Source organism: Hylobates moloch, unplaced genomic scaffold (genome assembly GCF_009828535.3).
Source record: "Hylobates moloch isolate HMO894 unplaced genomic scaffold, HMol_V3 SCAFFOLD_3, whole genome shotgun sequence".
NCBI classification, from domain to species: Eukaryota; Metazoa; Chordata; class Mammalia; order Primates; family Hylobatidae; genus Hylobates; species Hylobates moloch.
This window is the reverse complement of record NW_026652278.1, coordinates 116,553,766-116,578,085: the sequence shown is the minus strand read 5'-3', so window position 1 is coordinate 116,578,085 and position 24,320 is coordinate 116,553,766. Positions and strand designations below refer to the sequence as shown.

The window sequence follows — 24,320 nt, the reverse complement described above, 5'->3', positions numbered from 1 at the left end:
GGCCCCCACGCCGCCCCGAGACAGGTCTCCCCGCCGCTCCGGCAGCGGGTCCCAGGAGGCCGCACACGCCCAGGCACGGGCTGCTGTGGGAGGGCGCGGTGGGGGAGGGGAAGGACGCGGGGGCGGAGCCGGCGGGCAAAGAAAGGCCTAACGGCGGGGCGGGGGCGGGGGCGGGGTCTGGGCTGGGAGGGCGGGGCCGCGGAGCGGGGTGGGGCGGAGCCGGCCGGCCGAGGGCTGCCTGAAACAGTCACTGCCCTGACGGCGGCGGCGGCGGCGGCGGCGGCGGTTGGCCGGTGGGGGCTGGGGCGAGCACGACCGATTCTGCTGGGAAAGCTGGAACTGGCAGCCGCCGGGGGCCAAGAGGAGGATCCGGAGCTGGGAGCGTGCCCCGGGCCCAGCGGAGGAGGCGGCTGCAGTTGGAGTGGAGTCCCGGGAGCGCTGCTGGCGGCGACTTCTCAGCGAAGCAAGTGTCTGAGACTGAGTCCGCAGCAGCGGCACCGGCAGCGGCGGCCACGGCGGCGGCTGGGGCCGAGGTAACCGGGGGGCGGCGGCGGCGGTGGAAGCGAGGCCCCTCCCTCGGGTTGGAAGCTGAGAGGCCGAGGCCGGGGCTTGGACCTGACCCAACCACCCACCCTCTCCGGCCTCGAGCCCCAGATTTGCCGTCTTCCCTCGCACCGCCGTCGGCCGGGTGGGAGCGGGAGCGGGGCATGGGGCGGGAGCGCAGAGGCGGAAGCCGACCGGGAGGCGACCCCTCGTCTGGGATTGGCAAGGACCTCAGTCACCCCCTCCCCCTTCAAAAGACACACCCCAATCTCGGTGCGGTGCGGGGTGCAGAGGCGCTCCCAGCCTCTGGAAGGGCAGACCTCGGTGTGGAGGCTGCACCTTCGCTTGTGGCCTCTCCGAGGTGGCTCCCCTGTGGCTCCTCTGGGCAGTTCAAACCCAAGGTGGTGCCCGGCGCTGGGAATCGCGGAGTTCCTTTTGTCTGTCAGCTGAAACTGGAGGCCGGACCTGTGGGCAGACACCCACCAGCACCGAAGCACTCTACTCTTTATCCCTTTCCTGTCTTGGAAGGAATTTCTCCCTAGCAGCCTTTTCTCCGGCCAGAGCGGTAGATTTTATCCCTGACCTCCATCCTTGGCCCAGAGGAAGGAAGGATTCACATTTTACTTGTGTTTGCTTTATCATTCGTATAAGAACAATCATCCCCCATCGGTTTTTATTTTAAAACCGTTTCCCATCTAGCTGCAACCCTAGTAATCTTCCCCTAGATTTTTGCAAACTATCAACAAAGAAGTGTGGCTGGAGGAGTAGACAGTCCTTGACTGACTGGACTGTGTAAGTTAATAGAGCTTCCTTAGCTGGCGCTGTTCTACCAGTCTACTGTGAATGAGCGTTTTGCCTGGAGTTAAGGGTGTTACTGTATGTGCATAAAGTATCTCCCCCCTCCCTTGCTATGGTGAAGTTGCAAAAATCTTGGGTAACTTGATTAAAATGTGGCTGTTTGGGAAGCATAACAACGAGGAAGAAAAATGCAGAGGGGAGAATGTGATTATTTCAGTGGTTTTTGTCCAACTTTTTGAAAGTGCCAAAGGTGAAGTACGTAGATTTTTGAGATTACGTTAACTGGTACACTGCAACCTTTATTGTCCTTAATAAGTTTTTAACATATGATATTTTGCACTGAGGTGTTTTTGTTTGTTTTATTTTAGTTACTTGTGGAATTGTTGATTACCTGGACGTCTTAAAACCAAGAAACCTATGAACAGGTTCATTAAGAATCTGCTGTCTTGAAAAATGCATTTTATGAATGCTTTGAATTAAGAAGGTGTTAACAGTGGTTGTCATTTCTGCCACATAAGAGACTATAATCTGAAACAGTTCCCTGGCAGTTGCCCAGATGCCTGAAACTGGCAAGATCTAGTACTCTGAGTGATCATCCTTCAACGAGAAATACAGAGCTACTTACATACTGTACCTCATACCGTATAAATGTAATCTCTCTGATGCCATTTAATGCAGTGGACCTCTTTTCTGAATCTAATTGTCAGATGCAGAATTAACACTTGGAATCTGGAGAAGCATTTTGTACAAATTGAAAGATTGGGTTTTTTCTTTAGTTTTCCATGTATTGTCTCATCTCTGTTCTTGAAACATCCACAATCACATAAACTCCATTTATAACCATGGAGTTATGTGACTCATTAAAATATAGGAAAAGTGTTGCTGAGCTGTGGAATCAGGCGTTTTTCCCTCAGTTCAACAACTAATGCATAGACTGCTGATCAAGAATAAGGAACCAAATAAAGTCATGCACGTTCTGTTGACAGATGAACTCTGTGGCTGTTGAATTTTACTGTAACTAGTTACTCTGTCTTCAGAGTCAACTTAATATTCAAGTTATGTCATAATGGATGGAAAGACCTGTGTTGATGTATCCAGACTCTAGCAAATGAAGATAAAAAACCTATTATGACTAATCCTTGGGAAGAGAAAGTCTGCAAAATGGCTCAAACCAGTTTACTGCAAGGGAAGCAGTTTTACTGTAGGGAGTGGGTTTTCCACAAGCTTCAGCATTGCCTCCAGGAGAAAAGTAACTGCTGCAATAGTGCTGTCAATGCACCATCACTTGTAGTGAATTCTGGGAATAATGCTAGTGGTGTCTCTGGAAAGGGAGCTGCCTGGGGTGTGTTGTTGGTAGGAGGGCCTGGCAGTGGCAAGACGGCCCTATGTACTGAACTCTTATGGCCAAGTTCACCTACAAGTTTGCAGAGAGGTTTACATCGCCAAGCTTTGGCCTTTCATTTCTGCAAAGCCCAGGACTCTGATACTTTGTGTGTTGGAGGGTTTATTAGAGGTCTAGTAGCCCAGATCTGCCGCAGTGGACTACTCCAAGGATATGAGGACAAGCTAAGGGATCCAGCAGTCCAAAGCCTCTTACAGCCTGGGGAGTGCGAGAGAAACCCAGCCGAAGCATTTAAAAGGTAACAATAAAAATGTCATGGTGTTCAGATTTCTATGCTGAAATTAAATTAATTTTTAGTTGTAGTTTTTTGTTTTAACTTTGTGGGTTACTTTTACTATGCTGTACATTTGGCCTTAATCTGAAGTTATGAATATACCTGTTTGAATATCAAAGGAAGTAAAATTTAGGTTTTGGTATTGCACAGCATATGGATTAAAATGGATTAAAATAATTTTACTTAATTTTACTTAATAACAGAACGTTACTTACGTTGCCTATAAATGGTAAGGGAAATTTGTTTCACGGTGGAGAAGCACATTTAGCTGTCTGGAAATAGGTTACATTTTCAGAGGGTGAACTGAACTTATCAGTATAGAATCTAGTATCTTTTTTTTTTTTCCTTGTGGTATTTCTTTAAATAAGAAAGATTTTCTTTAAAGGAGATTATTGGCCACTGAGAATCTGAAGAAAATTTGCTGATGAGTTTTGGGATTTATTCTCCTATTAACTAATTGAAAAACTGATATTTTGAAGTATGTGAATTTATAAATAGTGAAAATTTGGGATCATCTTACTACTTTTAGTGAGTGGTACAAAGAAAGTGGTTTTTCCTAACTTTAACAAAGCTTTTTTTCCACGGTAAATGGATTGGTCCAGGAAGTGAGCAAGTTGCTTTCCAGAGTGGTTTCAGATTCAGATCTGTTCAAGAAAACATAATTCCTTGAAAACCTTTTTTTTTTTTTTGCATATCATGCCTCTGCTCATTGTAAAAGTAGCAGGCAAATTGTTAGTTTGTGCCTCACTTCTGCTTGAATTACCCATTTTGCCATAAGCTTTTTCTCTACAATAACATTCTTAGAGGGCAAAAGTTTGTTCTCCAAAGATTCTGGTATACTGTGCACTGGAGGTGTGTGTGTGTGTGTGTGTGTGTGTGTGTGTGGCTGTCTTCTGCTTGAGTGTGTTTCTAGGAGAGATTTGAATCACTCTAAAAAGAGTGATGTTTGTTTTTATGATACCCTCAAATCTAATTGGGTGAAATCTATACATTTTGAAAGTAATACTGAAAATATTTAATAGTAATTACAGTAAACAGTATGTGTCAGTCATTATTCTAAGTGCTTTACAAATATTAGATCATTTAATCCTCATAATAATCCTGTGAGGTAGTTACTACTCCCATTTTATAGATGAGGAAACTGAGGTACAGAGAGGCTAAATAAATTGTTCAAGGTTACAGACTAGTAAATGGCAGAGCTGAGATTTTAAGTGTGTGTGTGTATGTGTGTGTGTGTGTGTTAGTAATCTTAGAAATTCTTTGGAGGACTTGATGGGAAGAGGAGGAGTTTAGAAGGTTATGTGTGGCAAAGCTGGAGAACAGGAGTTGTGTCACAGTATGGTTTGAGTGTGGGTTTTCAGATTATCCATATAGTGATAGAGAGAGTGGTATTCTAGAATGAGAGTTAGGGATGGTACAGAATTCAAATATGGGAGGGATTTATTAAAGTCAGCCAAAGGGATGTATCTTTGAGAGGTGTGATATTCTTGTAGCCTCTTTAATGTGTAAATTTAATCCAATAAAACTCAAGGCAAATTTATTATCTTTTGTTGTTAGCCATCAAAGTCAGCATTAAAACTGTTGTATCATTCTTAAATTAATGAGGAAATCTGTTAGTTGATGCCTGTGGCATGTGAGATGCAAGGTTTGATGGAGAGTGTTCAATATGGAATCACTGTACGGAATAAATAATGTAGTCTTTAATATAAAACTATACCTTTTAATAGAATTAAAACTGTACATAAGCAACTCTTTTCCTCTTACTGCTTTTTCTGAAGATACTAGTGGCAGAGCAGAATTTTCATTTCTTTGTGATAAGTAATTTCATAAGCTATTTAGATTTATTGACACCTACCAATAACTTTCAAAGAGCTTAGTCTGAGATGAACTTAATCTGATGTAACCAAGGTATGTAATTTATAATTTATTGAAATTCATATGTAAATTTCTAATACCTGAATGTTTAATGTTTAAAAATCATGTCTGATTACTATATTTTTGATATATTCTGATCCTAAGCATAGCTTTCTCTATGGTATCATAGATTTTCCTGAAAAATAATTCTTTTATTCAATTGTTTCTTTTATTTTTTTCTTTTTCCTGTGTGATTCTCAGTTATTAACTAATTGAAGAGGAAGAAGAAGCAATTAGAGCTGTGTGTAAAAACCATACCAGCCCTGCTTTTCTGATTGACAGAAGGAGCCAATCACTTTGCATTCCCAGTTTACACTTTAATAAAAGAGAAGGCATTAGTCTTTCTACTTGGACCATTTTGGTACTCTTCACTGATTTCTTACTGGATTTTTCAAAAACCTGAGTCACTTTCTTTCTTCATCGTTAAAGTAATTGATCATGATATTAATTAGGGAACTATGGTATTGAAACACTCTTTGATCATTCATAGAGACACATTTCCATTAAAACTGTGAAGCTATAATACAGCTATATTCACTTGCAAACCTGAGAGCACAATTCAGAACTTAAAAAGATCTATTTTTGTTTGGTATGTGATATTACATGATCTAGGCTTCTACTTTTGGACAAATAATTCAAGATTTTATTGTAGGTTCTATTAGTGATTGACAGATTTCTTAAATAAGTCCTTTAGAGAATTTTAATAGGAACGTATTTTATTTAGGCATGGATAGATCTAATTCAACAGGTGGAAAATGGGGCTGAAGACCGTTGTTTCCAAAGAGTTACAATATTTTGAGGGAAATGGAAATGGAAGTAGCTAATTATAAGATGACAGGAGATTAAATATAAATGTAAGCAAACAGCAGGAAAATATTTATTTTTTGCTTTTGACAAAAATTAAATCCAAAACCAGTTTTTGCATTATTACTTTTTAACCTTTAAATTTCTGCCAATATTGATGGTTTCATATACAGACTTTTCCCAATTTATGATAGTTCAACTTAAGATTCTTTGACTTTAGGATGGTCAGAAAGCAATATGTATTTAGTAGAAACCTTACTTTTGAGTACCCATACAACTGTTCTGTTTTTTACTTTCAATATAGTATTCAATAAATTACATGATATATTCAACACTTCATTATAAAATAAACTTTGTGTTAGATGGTTTTGCTGAAGTGTAGACTGATGTAAGTATTCCGAGCATGCTTAAGGTAGGGTAGGCTAAGCGATGATGTTTGGTAGGTTGAGAGTTATTAGGTGCATTTTTGACTTAAGATATTTTCAATATATAATGGATTTATCAGGGTGTAATCCTATCATAGGTTAAGGAGCATCCGTATTCATGTGTGAAACAATTTTAATAGTTATAGAAAGTTGATAATGAAAAAATCTCAGTTATTCACAGATTCACAAAGCTGGGGAAATTGCAGAGAAGTGATTTACTTGATGCTTTTTAAATCCACTTATCTTTTCTTCAGTTTACTTCCTAGCTTTCTTTAATTTTTTTTTGTGCCTACTGATAGTAGATAGAATACGTAATACATGAACTTGTATGGCTAAATCGTAATTTGTTAATTACTAGTTCATAATAATTAAGGAAGAATGAAAGGAACTTCATCTTAATCTAGTGAAACATTGCCACTTTCTTCCCTTCTGACATGGTATAGTATATTCTGTAGTTTCTTACATTTAGTTGTCACGAAATTTCTTCTGACATTCATTCATTTGTATGACAAGTAATGAGAGTGTTCTGTGTTTTAAGCATAGTTCATTTGCGTTATTTATTAAGAACCTTCTGTGTGTTAGGTAGAGTTCAGCTGGAGATAAATCAGGGAATAGAACAGACAGAATTCTGCCTTCATGGAACTTAAATTCTAACATTAGTATTTATCTTACTCATAGAGAGAGAAATCACCATCGGAGTAAATAGTTGTTACAGTGTTTATGAAATACATGAACATTTAAACATCAGTAGAATTTTGTGATCTGCTAAAGGGAATGATATGAAGACACATTGCTATCTTTTTTTCATTTTTATTTTTCGTATCCGGTTAAAGTACAATGCTATTGTTAATTTCTTTACAATATTTTATTTCCTCATTTCTGAAACTAAGTTGATGTTTATATTTTTACTTACTTTGAGAGCCAAAGGCTGATTTCTTTAATTCTGCCTCCCACTTTAGGCCTTTAGTGCAAAACTTTGTATATTTTACATTGACTGTGTCTTTTCTAGAGTTAGTGTCAGAGGTGGACTCCTAGTAGTCCTATAATTATAAAACAAATTCCAATTCTTTTTGACAAAAAACTCAAGCATCTAAGTTAGTGAGGGGTGGAGGGTAGTAGCATTAGGTTTTGTGGCTGGTTTAGAAGATAGCTATTTCATTCAACCAGAAACACCTTTCTGGACTTTGAACAGAAATCGTTTTGGAGATTTAAAAGGATATGGTGTTGGAAATACAAATTTTTGTTCTTAGTGTATGTCATTACCTCACTTTTATTTTTTGTTAACAGTCTGCAGGACCAGATATGTGATGTCAGTTTTCCTATGTTGGGTAAAAATATTTTGTTCTGTGTAATGTTAACAGGAAAAATTAAACATCTTCAGGGGTACCATGGGTTAAGTGTAAATGGAGTAAAATTGCAATAAAGAATTAAAGATGAATAACTCTTAAGTTTTGAGAGTTTAATGGAAAATTTGTGCTAATGGTGGAAGGCAGTATGCCTTGTTAGAAAAAGAGTGCAGACTGGGAGACCAAATACTGACATTTGTTTTGTGTGTCAAATGGGAATCTTTGAATGTTTGAATAATCCTTCTAATCTTATCTCTTCCAGGAGCATTTATGGATCTTCACTTATATCTGTTTAGGTTTGTAGCTTGCATTGCAGTTTTTTTGTTTTTGTTTTTGTTTTTGTTTTTTTTGAGATGGAGTCTCGCTCTGTCACCCAGGCTGGAGTGCAGTGGCGTGATCTTGGCTCACTACAAGCTCCGCCTCTCGGGTTCACGCCATTCTCCTGCCTCAGCCTCCCAAGTAGCTGGAACTATAGGCGCCCACCACCATGCCTGGCCAATGTTTTGTATTTTTAGTAGAGGCGGGGTTTCACCATGTTAGTTAAGATGGTCTTGATCTCCTGACCTCGTGATCCGCCCACCTCGGCCTCCCAGAGTGCTGGGATTAACAGGCCTGAGCCACCGTGCCCAGCCGTGTTGTAGTTATTTATGCATATATCTTTTGTTATCTTCCCTATTAGGCATATGCTTCATAACGTTATTCATGACTGATGAATTTTTTATATTTGCCATGGTGCTTTGTATATAGCACTTTGCATATAATAATTGTTAAATGACTGTCTTTTGAATGAGTGCATAATGCTACTTGCCTATCTAGAATATTTGTGAACCTAATTGAAAGAAGGGTGAAGCTCTTGAATAAGAAAGGAAATTGAAATGTTACGTGATTTAGGTCAGTTTTAAATGCAGACCAGACTGGTATAGTGATTATTAATTTATTAACCTGCTGTCTGTTCTTTAGCATGTATTAGTATGGCATTAGTCCAGATAGTTTTAAGTGGCCAGATATCTATCTCCTGTCTCAACTGGCTCCAGGTATTTTTGGCACTCAACAAAGAAGCCAAGAACAGAAGGGGGCTGGAATGTGTGCCTCCTTCTTACCCTCACTTGTATGTTTTCAAGGCAAAATATATTACATTCATAATCAATCTTGTATAACTAGTTCTCTTTAAAATAACTGTCATCTGTTCTTAAGTATTGTCAAATTAAAAGATTCTAAAGTGCCATTACTGTTCAAATTTTAAATAAGTGAATCAATATAATTTCATAATCAAAACTTTACATGTTTGTCTTTTAGTCTAAAGATCATCACCTTTCACTGAATGGTCTATCATTTCCAACTTTTAACTATGTCCTTTCTACTTTAAGATACAAACTTCCATTTATTCAAATCTTCCCACTTTCCCTTCTTAAAGTCTTCTCTTCACCCTAGCTTGTCTGTTCCTTTTATATTTCAATCTAAGTGCTGCTTCCTTTGGTTCCTGGTACTCTTTATCATTTGCTGAACCAGTCCTCAACCTCTAATCACTTCTGCTCTAATGACATAACATATTGCTCCTGTTTGCATACTTAGAACTTTGAAGTCAGCCACATTCTTAGTTCTGTTCTGCAATCTAATTTATTGTTTGATAACTCAGATTCCTTTTAGACCAGAGAGAGTGAAGTGGTGCTCTACAAGTTGAGTATGTTTTTTTTTTCCCCAATGCAGCAAATTTCATATACATATCCAGATTTTTGCTTTTTCTTGGAAAAAAAAAAAAAAAACCTGGAAATTTTGGCAGTCCTTCTTTCTCATTCCTTTGAGGCAGTAATCTTACAGACTTGAGTCAGCTGCTGTCTTTATATGAGTCCTGCATGCTCTAATTTGGTTCAGTCTTCACCATGCTCTATTATTCTGTACCAGGACCAGTTCATGTATTTACACATGCCAGCCTGGCTCCTATAGTCATTTTCAAGGACAAATATGTTTTCTATTCCTCTGAAAAAAAATGCTATATTTTTTGTCACTCCCAGAATTTGCTCTCATAATGTCTGGAGTTTGCATGTGCAAGCGCTGCTTCCTCTTCCCTATCAGTTTCCCTTCCTCTTCCCTATCAGTTTCTTCCTAGCTTACTAAAATCTAACGTTCATCTCTACACATTTACAGAAAGATGTTTATTCATGATTGCCTGTGAACTTACTGCTCAATTTGCCTTTAGCCTTTTTTTTTTTTTTTTCTTCAGTATTTGCACTTTTTTCTTTCAGAATCTCGCACTGACTCCATTCTTTGGTGGACCTTCCTGTGGGTCCTCTCTGGGTGTTTGCCCCACAAGCTTAGAGCTTCTCTCTTTACACATATGCCTTCAATTATATTATTTGCTTACACGGCTACCAATGCATAGATAAAGCTGTTGACGCAGATTTGATTACCATCTTATTAGCAATCAAATCTGCGTCAATAGCCTTATCATTCTGATCAATATGTATCCTTTCACTTGGTAGTCCCTCACTAACCTATGTTTAAACTAACTTCTCTTGAAGCATTTCTATTCATTGATGATTCATTTATTTGTTAATCAAGTATTCAGTGTCAACTATGTGTTAGATATGTACTAAGTATTAAGGCTAAAGTGTTGAGCCAAGCAGAACACTAAGTGAGGTAAAATACATTGAACAAATAGTCACAAGAATACATGTTAAGAACACACCTTTGATAAGTGCTAAGAAGGAAGAAACAGGATGATAAAGCATATAATAGGAAGCTTGATTATTATCTACAAATCTGGGAAAACTGGCTCCTTATCTAGCTTCTGTAATTATTCTTAGTTCATAGGCCGTTTTCTACTAAACAATGCGATCTTAGGATCATCAATATTAGCATCACCTGGGAGCTTGATAGAACTGTAGACTCTCAGGTTTAGGGAATCAGAATCTGCCTTTTAATGAGATCCCTAAGTGAATCCTGTGTGCATTAGAGTGCTTTGAGAAGCACTGTCCTAGGCTGGATTCTAGAGTTTTCTTTGACTGTCTTCTGTCATAATATTCTAGTCTAAAATATTTAATCTTGTTCTTGGGATAGTCCTTGAATTCGTTTACCCTAATCTATAATTTTTATTCACCCATTCCAGTTGACCTACTTACTTCATTCATTTTTCTCACAGTTGCCTAATTAACCATAGTAAAACAGTGTTTTTTTTTTAGGACATTCCTCTGAGCCTGTGATAACCCACAGAACAAATTCAAATTTCTCTGCTTAGCTTTGGAAACTTTTAATAATTTGGTTATGCCTCATCTAACGTGTATTTCTATAACCTCACAGAGCGCATTATGCTTATTCTTTCAAGAATTATTTTTAAGTCTATGAGACATATTAAAGCTTCTAGGGAATATGGACAAGTGAGAACATTCTTTTTCTTAGCATTTAGTGAAACCTTTATATAAACAGTAGACATATGAAGCTTTTGTTTGATATATGTTGAGGATTTGATTTTTTTGCAGTTTGCTTTTAGGTCTCTTGTTTTTAGCAATTTTGCCTTTTTTAATTTTAATTTTGTGAAGTAAAATAGTTTGATTTTTATGAAAAAAGGTAACTAAATATTTATTTTTTTGTTTTTAAAAATCTCTTTGGCTGGGTGTGGTTGCTCACACATGTGGGAGGCTGAGGTGGAAGGATCACTTGAACCTAGGAGTTCGAGACCAGCCTGGCAACACAGTGAGACCCCATCTCTGTAAACAAACAAACAAATGAACAAATCACTTTGAAGTGTGTTCCTGTGGGTTGCCTGTCTTTACCCTCTAGTTGTTTTAGTAGTGTCTTTGACCATATAATTTTCATTATTTTAAATTTCAAACCTGTATCTATTATGCTAACCTAATCTCAGAAATATTTCTAATGCCATTTTCTTTCTACTATACATATGTTTAGCTAAGTCTTTAATGATAAAATAGAATTTGAAAATGTTTCTGTAATTGCTTACTAAAGCTAAGTATTAAGAAGAATTACATATTCCTCGTGGTTATCTTGAAGAATGATTTGGAGCTTTCCAGAAACTGGTAGCCTTTTATGGTTCTCTCATTTGTCTCTATTTTTGTCTCTATTCTTTGTACCTCCATCTACTAGTGGTCTTTGTCATAAGAGATTGCAGGTCCTTTCACTAGAGGAAAAGTGTACTTCTTGGTGGGGCGTGGTGGCTCATGCCTGTAATCCCAGCACTTTGGGAGGCCGAGGTGGGCAGATCACCTGAGGTCGGTCGGGAGTTCGAGACCAGCCTGACCAACATGGAGAAACCCCATCTCTACTAACAATACAAAATTAGCCGAGCATGGTGGTGCATGCCTCTAATCCCACCTACTCAGGAGGCTGAGGCAGGAGAATTGCTTGAACCAGGAAGCGGAGGTTGCAGTGAGCTGAGATCATGCCATTGCACTCCAGCCTGGGCAACAAGAGCAAAACTCCATCTCAAAAAACAAAAAAAAAAGTGTATTTCTCTATCTTTTAATTCTGGCTCAGCCATTAAGATTTGCTTTGGCCAGTGGATTAACAGACATGACCCAAACAGAAGCGTAAAGTTGAGCTTGTCTTCTTGTGCTTCTGCCACCACCATGAGAGGGACAAGATCTTGCTAGCCTGCTGATCGAAGGAACATGGGAGAGCTGTGGAGCAGATGGGACCCAACCTGTAACTTGTCTCCAACCCTAGAGTAAATCACCAAGAGCAGAGATGCAGAAGAAAGCTAAAATGATTGTTACTTTAAGCCACAGAGTTTTGGAATGTTTATGATATACCACTATTGTGAAAATAGCTAATGATACAAAAGTTAAATATTTAAAATGGGAAGTCACTAATTTTTATCAGAAATATAGGAGTCACCATTGATTCCTCTCTTTCATTCGTCATCTACATTCAATCCACCAGATACTTTCGTTCTGTCTCCAAGATAAAACAAACACCTCCACTTCTCTCTCTGTCGATCACTACTACTCCCATTTTCTATTGCCTGGACTATTACTGCACTAGACTCCTAACTGCTCTTCTTGTTGCTATTGTTGTTTCTCTTATTTTCACAAAGCAAAATTATCAGATCATGTTACTTTCCTGCTTAAAACCTTCCAGTGGCTTCTTACTATGTTTAGAATAAAACCTAAGCTCTACATGGTCTACCCTTGCCTAGCCTTTGACCTTATCCTGTACTACTTTATTCTTGCACATTGCTCTTCATCGACATTGCCCTTATTATGTTCTGAAATAGGCCATGTTCCAGCCAGCACATTTTTGTATGGCTATTTGCCCTATTTTCATTTAGGTACCATCTTTAACATTGCCTCCTCAGAGAGCTTTCCTTATTCACTAAATCTTTAGAAGTCCCCTAGCCAGTCATTGTCTTAAATCACGTCACTCCATTTAGCTGTCTTTATTCTTAATTTTCAGTATCTGTAACGATCTGGAACTATTTTGTGCATTTGTTTCTTTTGACTTTCTGCCCATCTATTGGCATAACAGAGTATTTGCTTTTGTTGTCCTTTTTGTATCCAGGGCTTATAATACAGTAGGAACTTAGTAATTATTTCTTGAATTAATGAATAACTATTTACATTTTAATTTAAAACATTATAATTTTGTTCACACTGATAATTTTTATTGCTTTAGCCATGTTCAGTTTTTAAGTAGTCCATGGTTTTTTTTTTTGTGGAACAATTTATATATGTAGATTATATAGTTATAGATGAAAAGGATTTCTTTTAAACCCTATTTTCGTTATTGTATTTGTATCTTTTGAAATTTATGTTGAAATTAATTTTTATCAAATAGAAAATCTTTTGAATAGCATTAGATTTATGTTATTTGATGAGAGTCATGTGAGGTCACCTTTTGCCTCTCTTCCATAAATCCATAGTTTGATCTGTGGAATAGCTGTCATTCTTTCTGAGACTGTCACTTAATATTTATTTGGAAAGGAGAAAAAACTTGAATTCAATCTCAATTGGTACGTTGGTTAAATTGCCGCTTAGAGTGACACAGGTCACAAACAATAAAAGTCACAGGAATTCAAAGGGAAAAATTAATGGCCCCAGAGGATAAGAAATCCTTATAAGAAAGCAATTTGTTGGGGAAATAATAGATTGTTTTCATCCCCTGAAGCATTTCAGTGATACAGGAAAGTAAACAGGAAAGCAAACATACATGTACCTACCCATTTTTTTTTTTTGTCATATCTGCTTCTAAATCTGAATTTTCTGTCTTGTTTTAAAGAACAAATAATCCACACTTAAAGTCCCTGTGTATCCTTTCTAATTCAGATCTACTCTACTCACACACACCCCATAGATGACCCTTCTTGTGAATTTACTTTTTATGAAATCTATGTAGTTTGACCATAAGGGGAGATATATAGGTATACACACGTAATTGTGACAAACTCTAGTTTTGTACATTTTTTATTCTATAGCAACAGTTTTCAGACTTCTTTAATTCATTTACAGACAATTGTCTTTTACAATAACACACAACAAGCCAAATACTTGGTGATAAATCTAATCACAGATGTGTTCAGTCTGTACACTGGAAACCAAAACATTAAGAAAAACAAAAAAAGTAAATGGAGGAGCGTATCATTTTTATGGATTAGAGGATTCAGTATTGTAAACAGGCCAATTCCTACAAAATAACCTGTAGATTCAATACAGTCCTAACAAAAATCCCAATTGGACTGTTTGTGCATTCAGTCTCTTACAATACCTCACATCGTGTAGCCCCTGGAAGCTCCACCATATCTTCAGAAGAAAATGAGAGTGAAATAAGCAAATATTATATTAATATTTCTTTCAAAATAATTTTGACCTCACAGACCCCTTGGAAAGTTCTCAGAGTCTTCCAGGGTCCCCATACCACACTCTGAGAAACACTAACTATCCATTCCCTTGCTCACCTACTTGACCATTTCACACTTCTCTCTTCTCAACCTCTAATATCTCCCTGCCCACCTCCCAACCCTTACTCTTAGCTGTTAACTTGGCTTCCTATATAATAAAAAGTAAATAAAATAGCATATATATAGTAATAAAGTAAATAAAAATAAATAGCATATATATACACACACACGTATATATATTTAGAAGAGAACATCTATACATTTACTAGAAGATCTGTACTAACTCTCCTGCATTTACATCTACATAGTCTGCCTTACATTAACTATGGTTGTAGAGTATGGATCTATACTCTAACTACGGTTAAACCATCTGTGCTCCTTTTCCATTCACTTATTTACCAGATCCCACCCCATCTCACCTACTCAATGACATAGTTAAGCACTTTACCCTTTCCCATCATTATTCAAATATCCTGTACTAATACCCTTTTTAAAACACTCCCCCAGCCTACATCATTCTTCAACTCCTACTCAACTTCACTGTTCCCTTTTACAGCAAATGCTTCAAAAAATTCTGTCTATATTTACTTTTGTTTCTTTCATGCATTCATGATCCTATTAGAGTATAATCAAGCTCTATTTTCCACTCTACAAGTATTCCAAGACCTCCATGTTGCTAAATCCAATTCTCAAAATCTTCAACACAGCAGAAAAACCTGACATAACTTATCTCCTGCTGCCCATCCTCCACCCTACCCCACTTCTAGCAACACTTTCTTCACTTTCCTCACTTGGTTCTCTCCTCTTATACCAGCAACTTTTTCTTTATATCTCACCACCCATATTAGTCTATTTAGTGTTCCTATAAAAGAATACCTGAGGCTGGATAATTTTTAAAGAAAAGAGGTTTGTTTGGCTCATAATTCTGGTTGCTGGAAAATCCAAGAGCATAGTGCTGGTATCTGCCTGGCTTCTGATGAGGGCCTTGTGCTATGTGACAGCATGGCAGAGAAGTGGAAGGGGAAGCGGGTGCATACAAAGAGACCTCACACTACAGGCAACCTCACTTTATAACTTACCTGCTTTCTTGGGAACTAATCAATTCCCTAGAGATCTAATCTAAAGAGAAACATATTAATCTACCTGAATAACCTATTCACCTCTTAAATTGACCACCTCCCAACATTGCTATACTAAGAATTAAGCTTCCAACATGAGTTTTGGCAGGAACACTCAACCATAGCACCAACCTTTGATTTTGAAATACATCAGGGTTAAAATCTTGGCTTTTGTTTACATTTGCTTCTTACATAAAGCTCATTAATGGCCTTAATTATCAACTGTATCTCAGTGGACCCAATATTATTTATGCAGCCATGACCTCTTCTCTGAATCTAGACCTGTAAATCTAACTGCTTACTCAACTTCTTTGCTTAGATTTCTAATGTTGAACATGTTCAAAATTAGACTTCTCACTTTCATCCCACATCTTGCTGCTCCCTTAGTCTTCTCCTTTTTAATAAATAGCAATTTTATCCTTCTAAGGAAACCCGTAAGTACCAGTGCAGTAATTGAAGTGAGAGACAGTGGTGCTTGGATTTGATTTGGTGAAGTATCAGTACAAGTGAAAAGTGTACCCTAATTTATGTTTCAAGATGTATATGACATATTGGATGTGGGGTGTGAAAAATTATTGAGATCCTCAAATAATTTTTATGTCAGTTATATCTATCAATGTGTTTGCTATATTTGAAATTTAAACTGATAAATTTTAAATATATGTATTCATATGTTTAATAATAATTCATTACATGTTAATATAACATTTTGATAAAACAATAACTATATTCTCCAAGACAAACTTAAAACAATGGCATTGTTTTTCATTTTTTTCAAACCTTTTTAATTTTAGTGTTTGTTGAAAAGCTTCTTGAAGTGTTATTTTTGCTCCTTTGGAGATAATGCCTTTTTTCTCGGGCTCCTTTTAAGGGTTTCTGTCTTTGGATTTCTGGCATGACATGCCAAAATGTGGTTTCTTGGTATTTTTTCTATTTTATATTTATTGAGTTTCTTAAATCTGTGGATTGATGCTTTTCATAAGTTTGGAAAAGCCTTAATCTATTACTTCTTCAGATAGTATAGTGCCTCTTCATTCTTTTTCTTTGGGGACCACAATTGTATGTATGTTGTACCTTTTAACTGTGTTCCACACATCTTTTTCATTTTTTCTGTTTTCTCTTTCTTTTCTCTGTCCTTCATTTTGGGTATTTTCTATCAATGTGTTTTGAATTTGTAATCCTGTCTTCTGTTCTAATGAGAGTGGTGTTGAATACATTCAGGGTTCCTAATGTCAAATATTATATTTTTTTTAGTTCTAGAATGGAATTTTATTTCATTATTTTTATAGGTTACATTTTTAAATTATAATTCTTTATCTATTTTTATCCATCTACTCTACTTTCTTTAACATATATTAGTCATGGTTATTTTAGTTTATACCAACAAAAATATTTGCATTATTCGTCTGTATCTATTATCTCTTTTTTCTCTAGATAATCTATAATCCTGACTTTTTTCTGTTTAATAATTTTTTATTTTATGTCTGATAGTGTGTTAAATGATTGTAGATTTCCAGGTGATGTCTTTTATCAGAAAAGGCTAATTAAAACAAAGTAACAACAACAAGAAAACCTTGGACAGATAGGGTGAGGGGCTGATGCAGTCAGGCATTAAGTGGGGCTGGTACTTTTTTATAATATTACTAAGACCCTTGGTTTATTTCTGTTATTTTTATGTGGTTCTCTTAAGCTTTTGGTTGGAAAGTCATAAGAGTCTTTTCAGCTCTGAAAGACCCTTGGTAATTCAGTTCTTTCCCCCAACATAAGAAATTGTGTTTAGCTCTTTAGCTTCCTGCCCCTTATACCTTCAAATTCTTGCAAATCTCCTGAGTTACGTGCTTAAAGTAAGCACCTTCCCTTTAGCAGAATTTTGTTTCCAAGATACTATGAGAGATTTCATGTTGGCTTTTAGATGCAGTTGGCCAAGTTGCCCAGCTTTTTAAGCATGGCCCAGAATTTAAGTTAACATGCGTTGAGGAAATTCAGCCTCGTGTTCGGGACACCACATGTTTGCACTTTGCTTAGAGGAATATAACTGACCCCTTGAAAGCTTTGCTGGTTTGGTTCTCCTGGTAGAGTCCCTGAGGGTGAGCCAAACCTGATTCTTAGTCTGTAACTAAAATCAGTATAGGCCTCCCAAATTAGCAAATAACCCCTGAGAAGAAATTAGCAGGTCATTCTTTTGCTCACTTTGGAAGAGCTCCTATCCTCTGAAATTCTAATTCATATTATCTTCTTGCTTCAGCAAGCCCTCTCATATCTTGAAAAATATAAATTTTGTAATTTATTCATTTTTTTTCTAGTTCTTGCAATGGACGTTTTGGGCTGCTGCCACCTACTACATTTTATCTGGCAGTAGAAGTTTCTATAAACAAGATTTCTCTGGCTCTTTCCAATTTTATTGGAGATATATCTTTGTTAAATAATTTCTTTTTAAAAAATTAACTTTATACCTATACATTTTCTTTTAATTTTTTGGCAGTTTTATAAATTAATTTGGATATGAATTCATATTCTGATCATTGATTTTGTTGCTCTCTTTTTGGGTATTATAAGTTTTATAATTTTTTTCACTTTCTTTTTTGGATTTCTTCTCTATTACCATTTCTACCTCTTTGTTCTTCCTGCTCTAATTGTTATTGATTGCCTCCACCATTCCCCATCCCCAGTATGATCTCGAATGAGGGCTAAAAATTGAGATATGAAGTTCCTACTCCAAGCTCATACTAACGATTTTGTAAATTCAGTCACTGACCCATGATCTTTTTAGGTTCAGTTCCTGTCTCCATTGAGACTAACTTTATATGCTCCCTGCTGCTTCTTAAAAGCCATAGCCTTGGGTGGTAGTCAGCAGTGCTTTTTGTTTTATCTTTCTTTCATTATTAATAGGGCATACCCTAGCTCCAGCTCCTAGTTCCAAACAGTGAGCCTGAGTCCTGTTGCTAGAAGTGGGAGAACCTGTATTCCCTTTACTTCCATCAGCAAATCTCTAGGTTGCCTTGCATACTTTCTTGGCAAGCTAGAGATTTTATCTTATTATGCTTCTTTTTCATTTATGATACTTTGAAATGTTTACCTTATTCTTGACTGGCTATATTTTTCTTTTTATTTTCAATTCCATATTTCCCTGCTATGTTTTAACAAAGGGGAGACAGTTCATAAAAGCGTGAAATCACTACACCTTAGTCCAAAATTCAGAGACAAATTATATTCTACATTTGGGCCAAACTCCTGGACTAATTTTAATTATCAATTTTACTTACTAGTTTTTTATCCTAGTAAATGCATAGATAATATTTGTTCCCCGATTGGAAGTATTAATTGTATTGCCTGTTTTTTTGTTGTTGTTCCACTTGCTTTACTTTATTGGATGGGTAATTTTGCTCCTAAGAAAAGAAGGTCTAGGTTTGTTTTCCCAAAATAAGACAAGATATATTGGGTAAGAATTGTTAGTGCATTATTTTTTCTACTTCTCATCTTATATAAAAACATAATTTTAATACCTGGCTTTTTGCAAGACTTTAATCATTTGGTTAATAAAGTGATAGGCAGATGTGTCAGCGTATACTCCCCAACTATTTTAGAAAGTTTAGTTTCTAGGTGAAATTTAGCATCAAAACAAATCTCATTTCTATTTATTGAAATTTATATCAAAACTTACATTTAGAGTTTACCTTCTAGGTAGTAATGAGATTTCAGGCTTCAGAATTCAGAATGGATAAACTGCTAATGTTATATATAATTTAATTTTTTAAATCCCATAAATATCAAGGTAACTGGTAATGTAGAAAAAATATATGGATACTCACAATTGAAAACCATTAAATTGGAGGATATTTTTGTTTAAAAATCATAATTCTGCATTTAGTGTAGTATAAGAGGTAAGAGAATAAAATGAAACTTGTGAGAGCAGGCTTCAGATATACATAAAAAGTATTCTGATACATCACAGGTAATTAACTACAGATCCAGATTTAGTGAATTCAGGAGCTGTAGGTAATTAGACCCTTGATATTAATTATATAATAATTTCAGAAAAATTATTTCAAACACCTGCCATCTATTGATTTTTCTGGAATTTCGGTATTGAGATAAGTGATTTTTAGTAAAGAATTTGTAGCAAACAGGAATGTTTAATACCCTCAGGAAAGTGAAATTTGAAAAGTAGCATATTCAGTTAGAAGACCTTAAAAGTTACAATATTATTTCTTCCACAAAAATATTTTCAGCTAATTTAATTGCTAAAAAGTTAACATCACTTTCCTGGTTTAGCCAGGTTTTAAGAACTTCCTTGTTTAATATTGGACCTCACACTCTTATCTTACACTCTTTGATATTTTCAGAAGCAATTTAACACAAGAAGAGAAACTTTGAAATGAAGAGAATTCTATTTCTTCTTCTGCCATTTACTACTTGTCTCACTTAGCAAGCTACTTACCCTCAAAACCTTTGTTTCTTCATCTGTGAAATGGAAGTGATAATAGTATCTAATTTACCGGATTTGGGTGAGGGATAAATGGGTAAATCCATAGAGATCGTGCTTCTACGTACTCTAGGCATAAATGTCAGTTTGTGTCTTAGTCCGTACAGGCTGCTAAAACAAAATGCAATAGACTAGGTAGCTTATAAGCGACAGCATTTATTTCTTTTGGTTCTGGATGCAGGAAAGTCCAAGCTCAAGATATGGGCAGATTTGAAGTCTGGTCAGGTCCTGTTTCTTTGTTCATAGATGGTACCTTCTTGCTGTATTGTGTCATCACATGGTATAAACGGGATAAGCTAACTCTCTGGGGTCTCTTATAGAACATTAATACCATTTATGAAGTTTCTGCCCTCATGACTCAATTGCCTCCTACAGGCCCTGCCTCTTATACCATCACATTGGGGGTTAGGATTTTAATGTGAATTTTGGGAGGGACTCAAACATTTAAACATAGCAGGATGATTTTTTTATATTTAGCTTGACTTCCTGAAGAAGAAAATTAATCAACATACATTACATATGTATTTAATTTAAAAGACAAATGCATTATATCCTCCCAACCATTACCTCCCTCCAGAAAGCCCAATTGCTTTAAAATATTTACCAGTTAAGTCACTTTCCAACCATATATTTCAGTGTCTATATATTGAGTGTTTAGTACTTGAGAGTTTTAGTTCATTATCCACTTCCGAATGCAGAGCAGCCTGAATTAATACAAGTTGAGTATACCTTATCCAAAATATATGGGATCAGAATGTTTCAGATTTTGGATATATATTTTGTTTGATTTTGGAATATTCTCATATACATGATGAGAAATCTTGGGGATGGGACCTAAGTCTAAACATGAAATTCATTTATGTGTCATCTATACTTTATACATATAGCCTGAAGGTAATTTTTTATTTTTCCCTTGGGAACACAAATAAACTGTGTGTGGTGTGCCTGCATTTTGACTTCGGCTTGTCCCATGATGTCAGGTGTGGAATTTTCCACTTGTGTTATCATGTCAGTGCTCAAAAAGTTTCAGACTTTGGAGCATTTTGGATTTGTATTTCAGATTTTTGGAATAGGAATGCTCAACTTGTGTACTGCTTTGAAGTAGAAATCATTGATCAGTAATTTTGGATTGCTGTTGCATTAGTTTTCTCTTCTGCCCTAATTTTAGGACCTTTCACTAGAGGCACACAGTTTTTCCTAGAGAAAAGTGTATTTTTCATTCATATTGCACTGTTTGTAGGAGACTCAAAAAGGGCCAGGGGGAGAGAATTACATGAGACATCAGAATGTTTTAAGTGTACTGTTTAGAGCAGAAATGGGAAATCCTTGCTACAAACATTGTTTTACTAATGTTACACTGATCATAACCCAAAAAAATAATTTATTGAACTTTAGTATCTTCGGAGAGTTAAAAATATAAGTACTATTCTCCTTTTTAAAACCAATGGATTACAAAACAAGTGCAGAATAACATAATATTTTGAATCATAAGTGAAACTGGGGAATTGCCACTCCATTTACAATTCAAACCATAGAGGCTCTTCCTCTATTTCTTCTGTCCTAGTCCTTTCTTCCTTTCTCTCTTAGTCCTATTTGATTGTTCCTCCTGATATTCCTCTACCATCTACTCTGAAGGCCATAACAAAGAGAATACGTTATATTTATTGAGTTAATGTATGCCTATACTATTTAATAGAAAGTATAAGTGAGTCAGACAATGTATCTCTGAAAAACACTCACAAATTTGTTTGGGGTACATAAGCTGCAATTGATTCTTTCTTCCTTACTTCTTTCTATACTTGGTCTTGCCATCTCTCACACAGGTCAGTGGCCTTAAAGAAATATAACTGTACTGTTCACACCAAACTTACAGTAGAGTGTTCTAGTAGTATAATTTTTATCAAAAATTGTAAGAATTATTTAACAGCATCCCAAGAGTGGGGAGATGTTAAAGCCTACAGCAGTTAATTGTAGTAAACCATGCCTGGTCTTTTTAAAAGTTTTTAAGGTAACACTTTAATTTGTAAAGGTAATGCTATTTATTTTAAATAACTGATTATTTTATTGTACTGTTTATTGTATTGTCCTGTTCTTAATTACCAATATCTATTTTTTCTAGCTTATTAGTTGGAAATGTACATTTTTGGGAAATGCTCTTACATGAAAATAAATCTGTTATAAATATTAAAAAAGACTTTTCTCAGAAGATTTGCTCCCTCTCCTCAAAGGTTAGCTGGTAATTTATATAATGCATCTTAATCTTAAGATCAGATATCAAGAGTATAGGAAATGAGGTAATTGTGTATTGCCATTTTTCTGGAAGCTGGGATTTCAGAGATGACATATGGATATTTCTCTAGTCTTGCAGAAGTCAAAGAAAGATGTTGAGTACTCATTGTTACTCCTGAGTGACAGTAACAGGTTTTGCCACATTTTGGCATATTACAAATGTCCCTGCATTTGAGAGGTACTCCTCTCTTAATGACACATGAATTTTTTGTTTGTTTTTGTGTAACTCTAGCATTTCCTTTGGTAGCAGCTTAATTTACTTCTTTCTAGAGCCCAAACCAAAAAAATCATACAGCCTTTTATCTAGTACTTTGGAGTATGGTAAGAATAGACTAATACTGCAAAAGTGGATGGGAAGATATAAATGTTTTGTAGGTACAAGTATAAGATATAGAATACACATTTTAAAAAACACAAATTATGTAAGAGTAAATTTAATAAAGTAACCTATATGAAGGGAAATTTTTGCAGTAAGCCCTGTATTATGATTCTCCAGACAAACAGAGCCATTTATGTATTAAAAGAGATTTATTGTAAGGAATCGGCTCACACAATTTTGGTTCTAAGAAATCCTAAGACCTGTGGTCAACAAGCTGCAAACCCAGGAGAGCCACTAGTTTCATTTCAGTGGAGCCCGGAGGCCTGAGAATCGGGAGAGCTAATAGTGTAAATTCCAGTATGAAAGCCAGCAGTCTGAAGACCCAAGAAGAGGTGATTTTTCAGGTCCAAAGGCAGAAAAGGACTGCTGTCCCACCTCGTGCAGTCAGGTGGAAGGGTTAGCCTTTTGTTGTATTCAATCCTTGCTTGAATGAAGGCCACCACCCACATTAGGAAGGACAATCTGCTTTACTCAGTCTACCCATTCAAGTGTCAATTTCATCCAGAAACACCCTCACAGACATACCTGCATTAATATTTGACCAAATGTCTGGGCACCCTGTGGCCCAGTCAAGTTGGCACATAAAATGAACCATCACAAGCACCTAGGAGCTGAGTGCAAGCCAACAGTGAACTGTTGTTTTTGTTTAATCTTAAAGATGTGACACTGGAATAAATAAGCACTGTTCTGTATATCAATAATGAAATAAACCCATTCATTCATTCATTCCATAAATATTTATAAATCATCCACTTTGTGTGAAGTTCTGTGCTAGCTGCTGGAAATGCAGTGGTGAATAATATGTAGGTGGTTCCTTCTCTCCCAAAGTTTTTGAAAGTGGATGCTAAACTGCCAATTCCTTAGTTACTCGATTAATTACGCTTGTTATAAGGGCTTTCATGGATGTTGTAGGAGTGTATACATGGAGAACTTTACCTACTTTGGGGTGTCGGGTGAGAAATGTAGTCAGGGAAGACCTCTCTGAATTAGTGATATTTGAGCTGATCTCTAAAGGATAATAAAAACCTTGAAGTGAGGAGGGGTGGAAATTATAATAGGTAAGAGACCAGCATGTATGAAGGTTCTAAGGCCAAAGGGAGGATCTGTTTAAAGAACCAAGCGCAGGGCTGATGAGATTAGAGAAATTGATAAGGCGCCAATTGTTGGTCAGATCCTGGAAAACAGAATCGTATAGTTTGATTCAGCATTCTGGTAGGTCTAGATGGGCTTCGCTGACTTCAGTGTTAATGATCTGATCTAAGAGCATTGGTCTGTTCAGAAGAACCTCAGAGTACCAACTGGAAGGAGGACAACTCATTAACAATGATTTGCTCAATATTACACATATGGAGGACATAGTCTCCTGAGTTCTGAATATTCTGACTCCCTGGTAATACCAAGCTATGTCTTTTGCGTTTCAGAGAAACGTTACCAAGTAATAATTTTGTGTTATTTTCAGTTTTCATACAGTAAAATTTACGTTTGTAGAGTACAATTTTATAATTTTGATAGATGCATGGAGTCATGGATCCACCTAGTTGTGATATAGAGCAGTTCCATCACCCCAACAATTCCTACTTGCTGTCCTTTTTAGTAAACTCCTTCCCCGACTCCAACCTATGGCAACCACTGATGTAAATTTTATTCCTACAATAGTTTTACTTTTTCCATGTGTCATATAAATGCAATAGTATGTGC

General features: G+C 36.6%; 1 protein-coding gene across 1 annotated transcript in view; it reads left to right on the top strand.

Annotated features, from left to right (window-relative positions):
* The first annotated feature begins 245 nt into the window (after positions 1-245).
* ANKRD50 (ankyrin repeat domain containing 50) overlaps positions 246-24,320 on the top strand; it is a 45,931-nt gene continuing 21,856 nt past the window's right edge. Inside the window, exons 1-2 of the mRNA XM_032146864.2 lie at positions 246-533; positions 1,710-2,981. Coding sequence (XP_032002755.1) covers positions 2,470-2,981 — 512 coding nt within the window. The 5' untranslated portion in view covers positions 246-533; positions 1,710-2,469. The remainder of the gene's footprint in view (positions 534-1,709; positions 2,982-24,320) is intronic.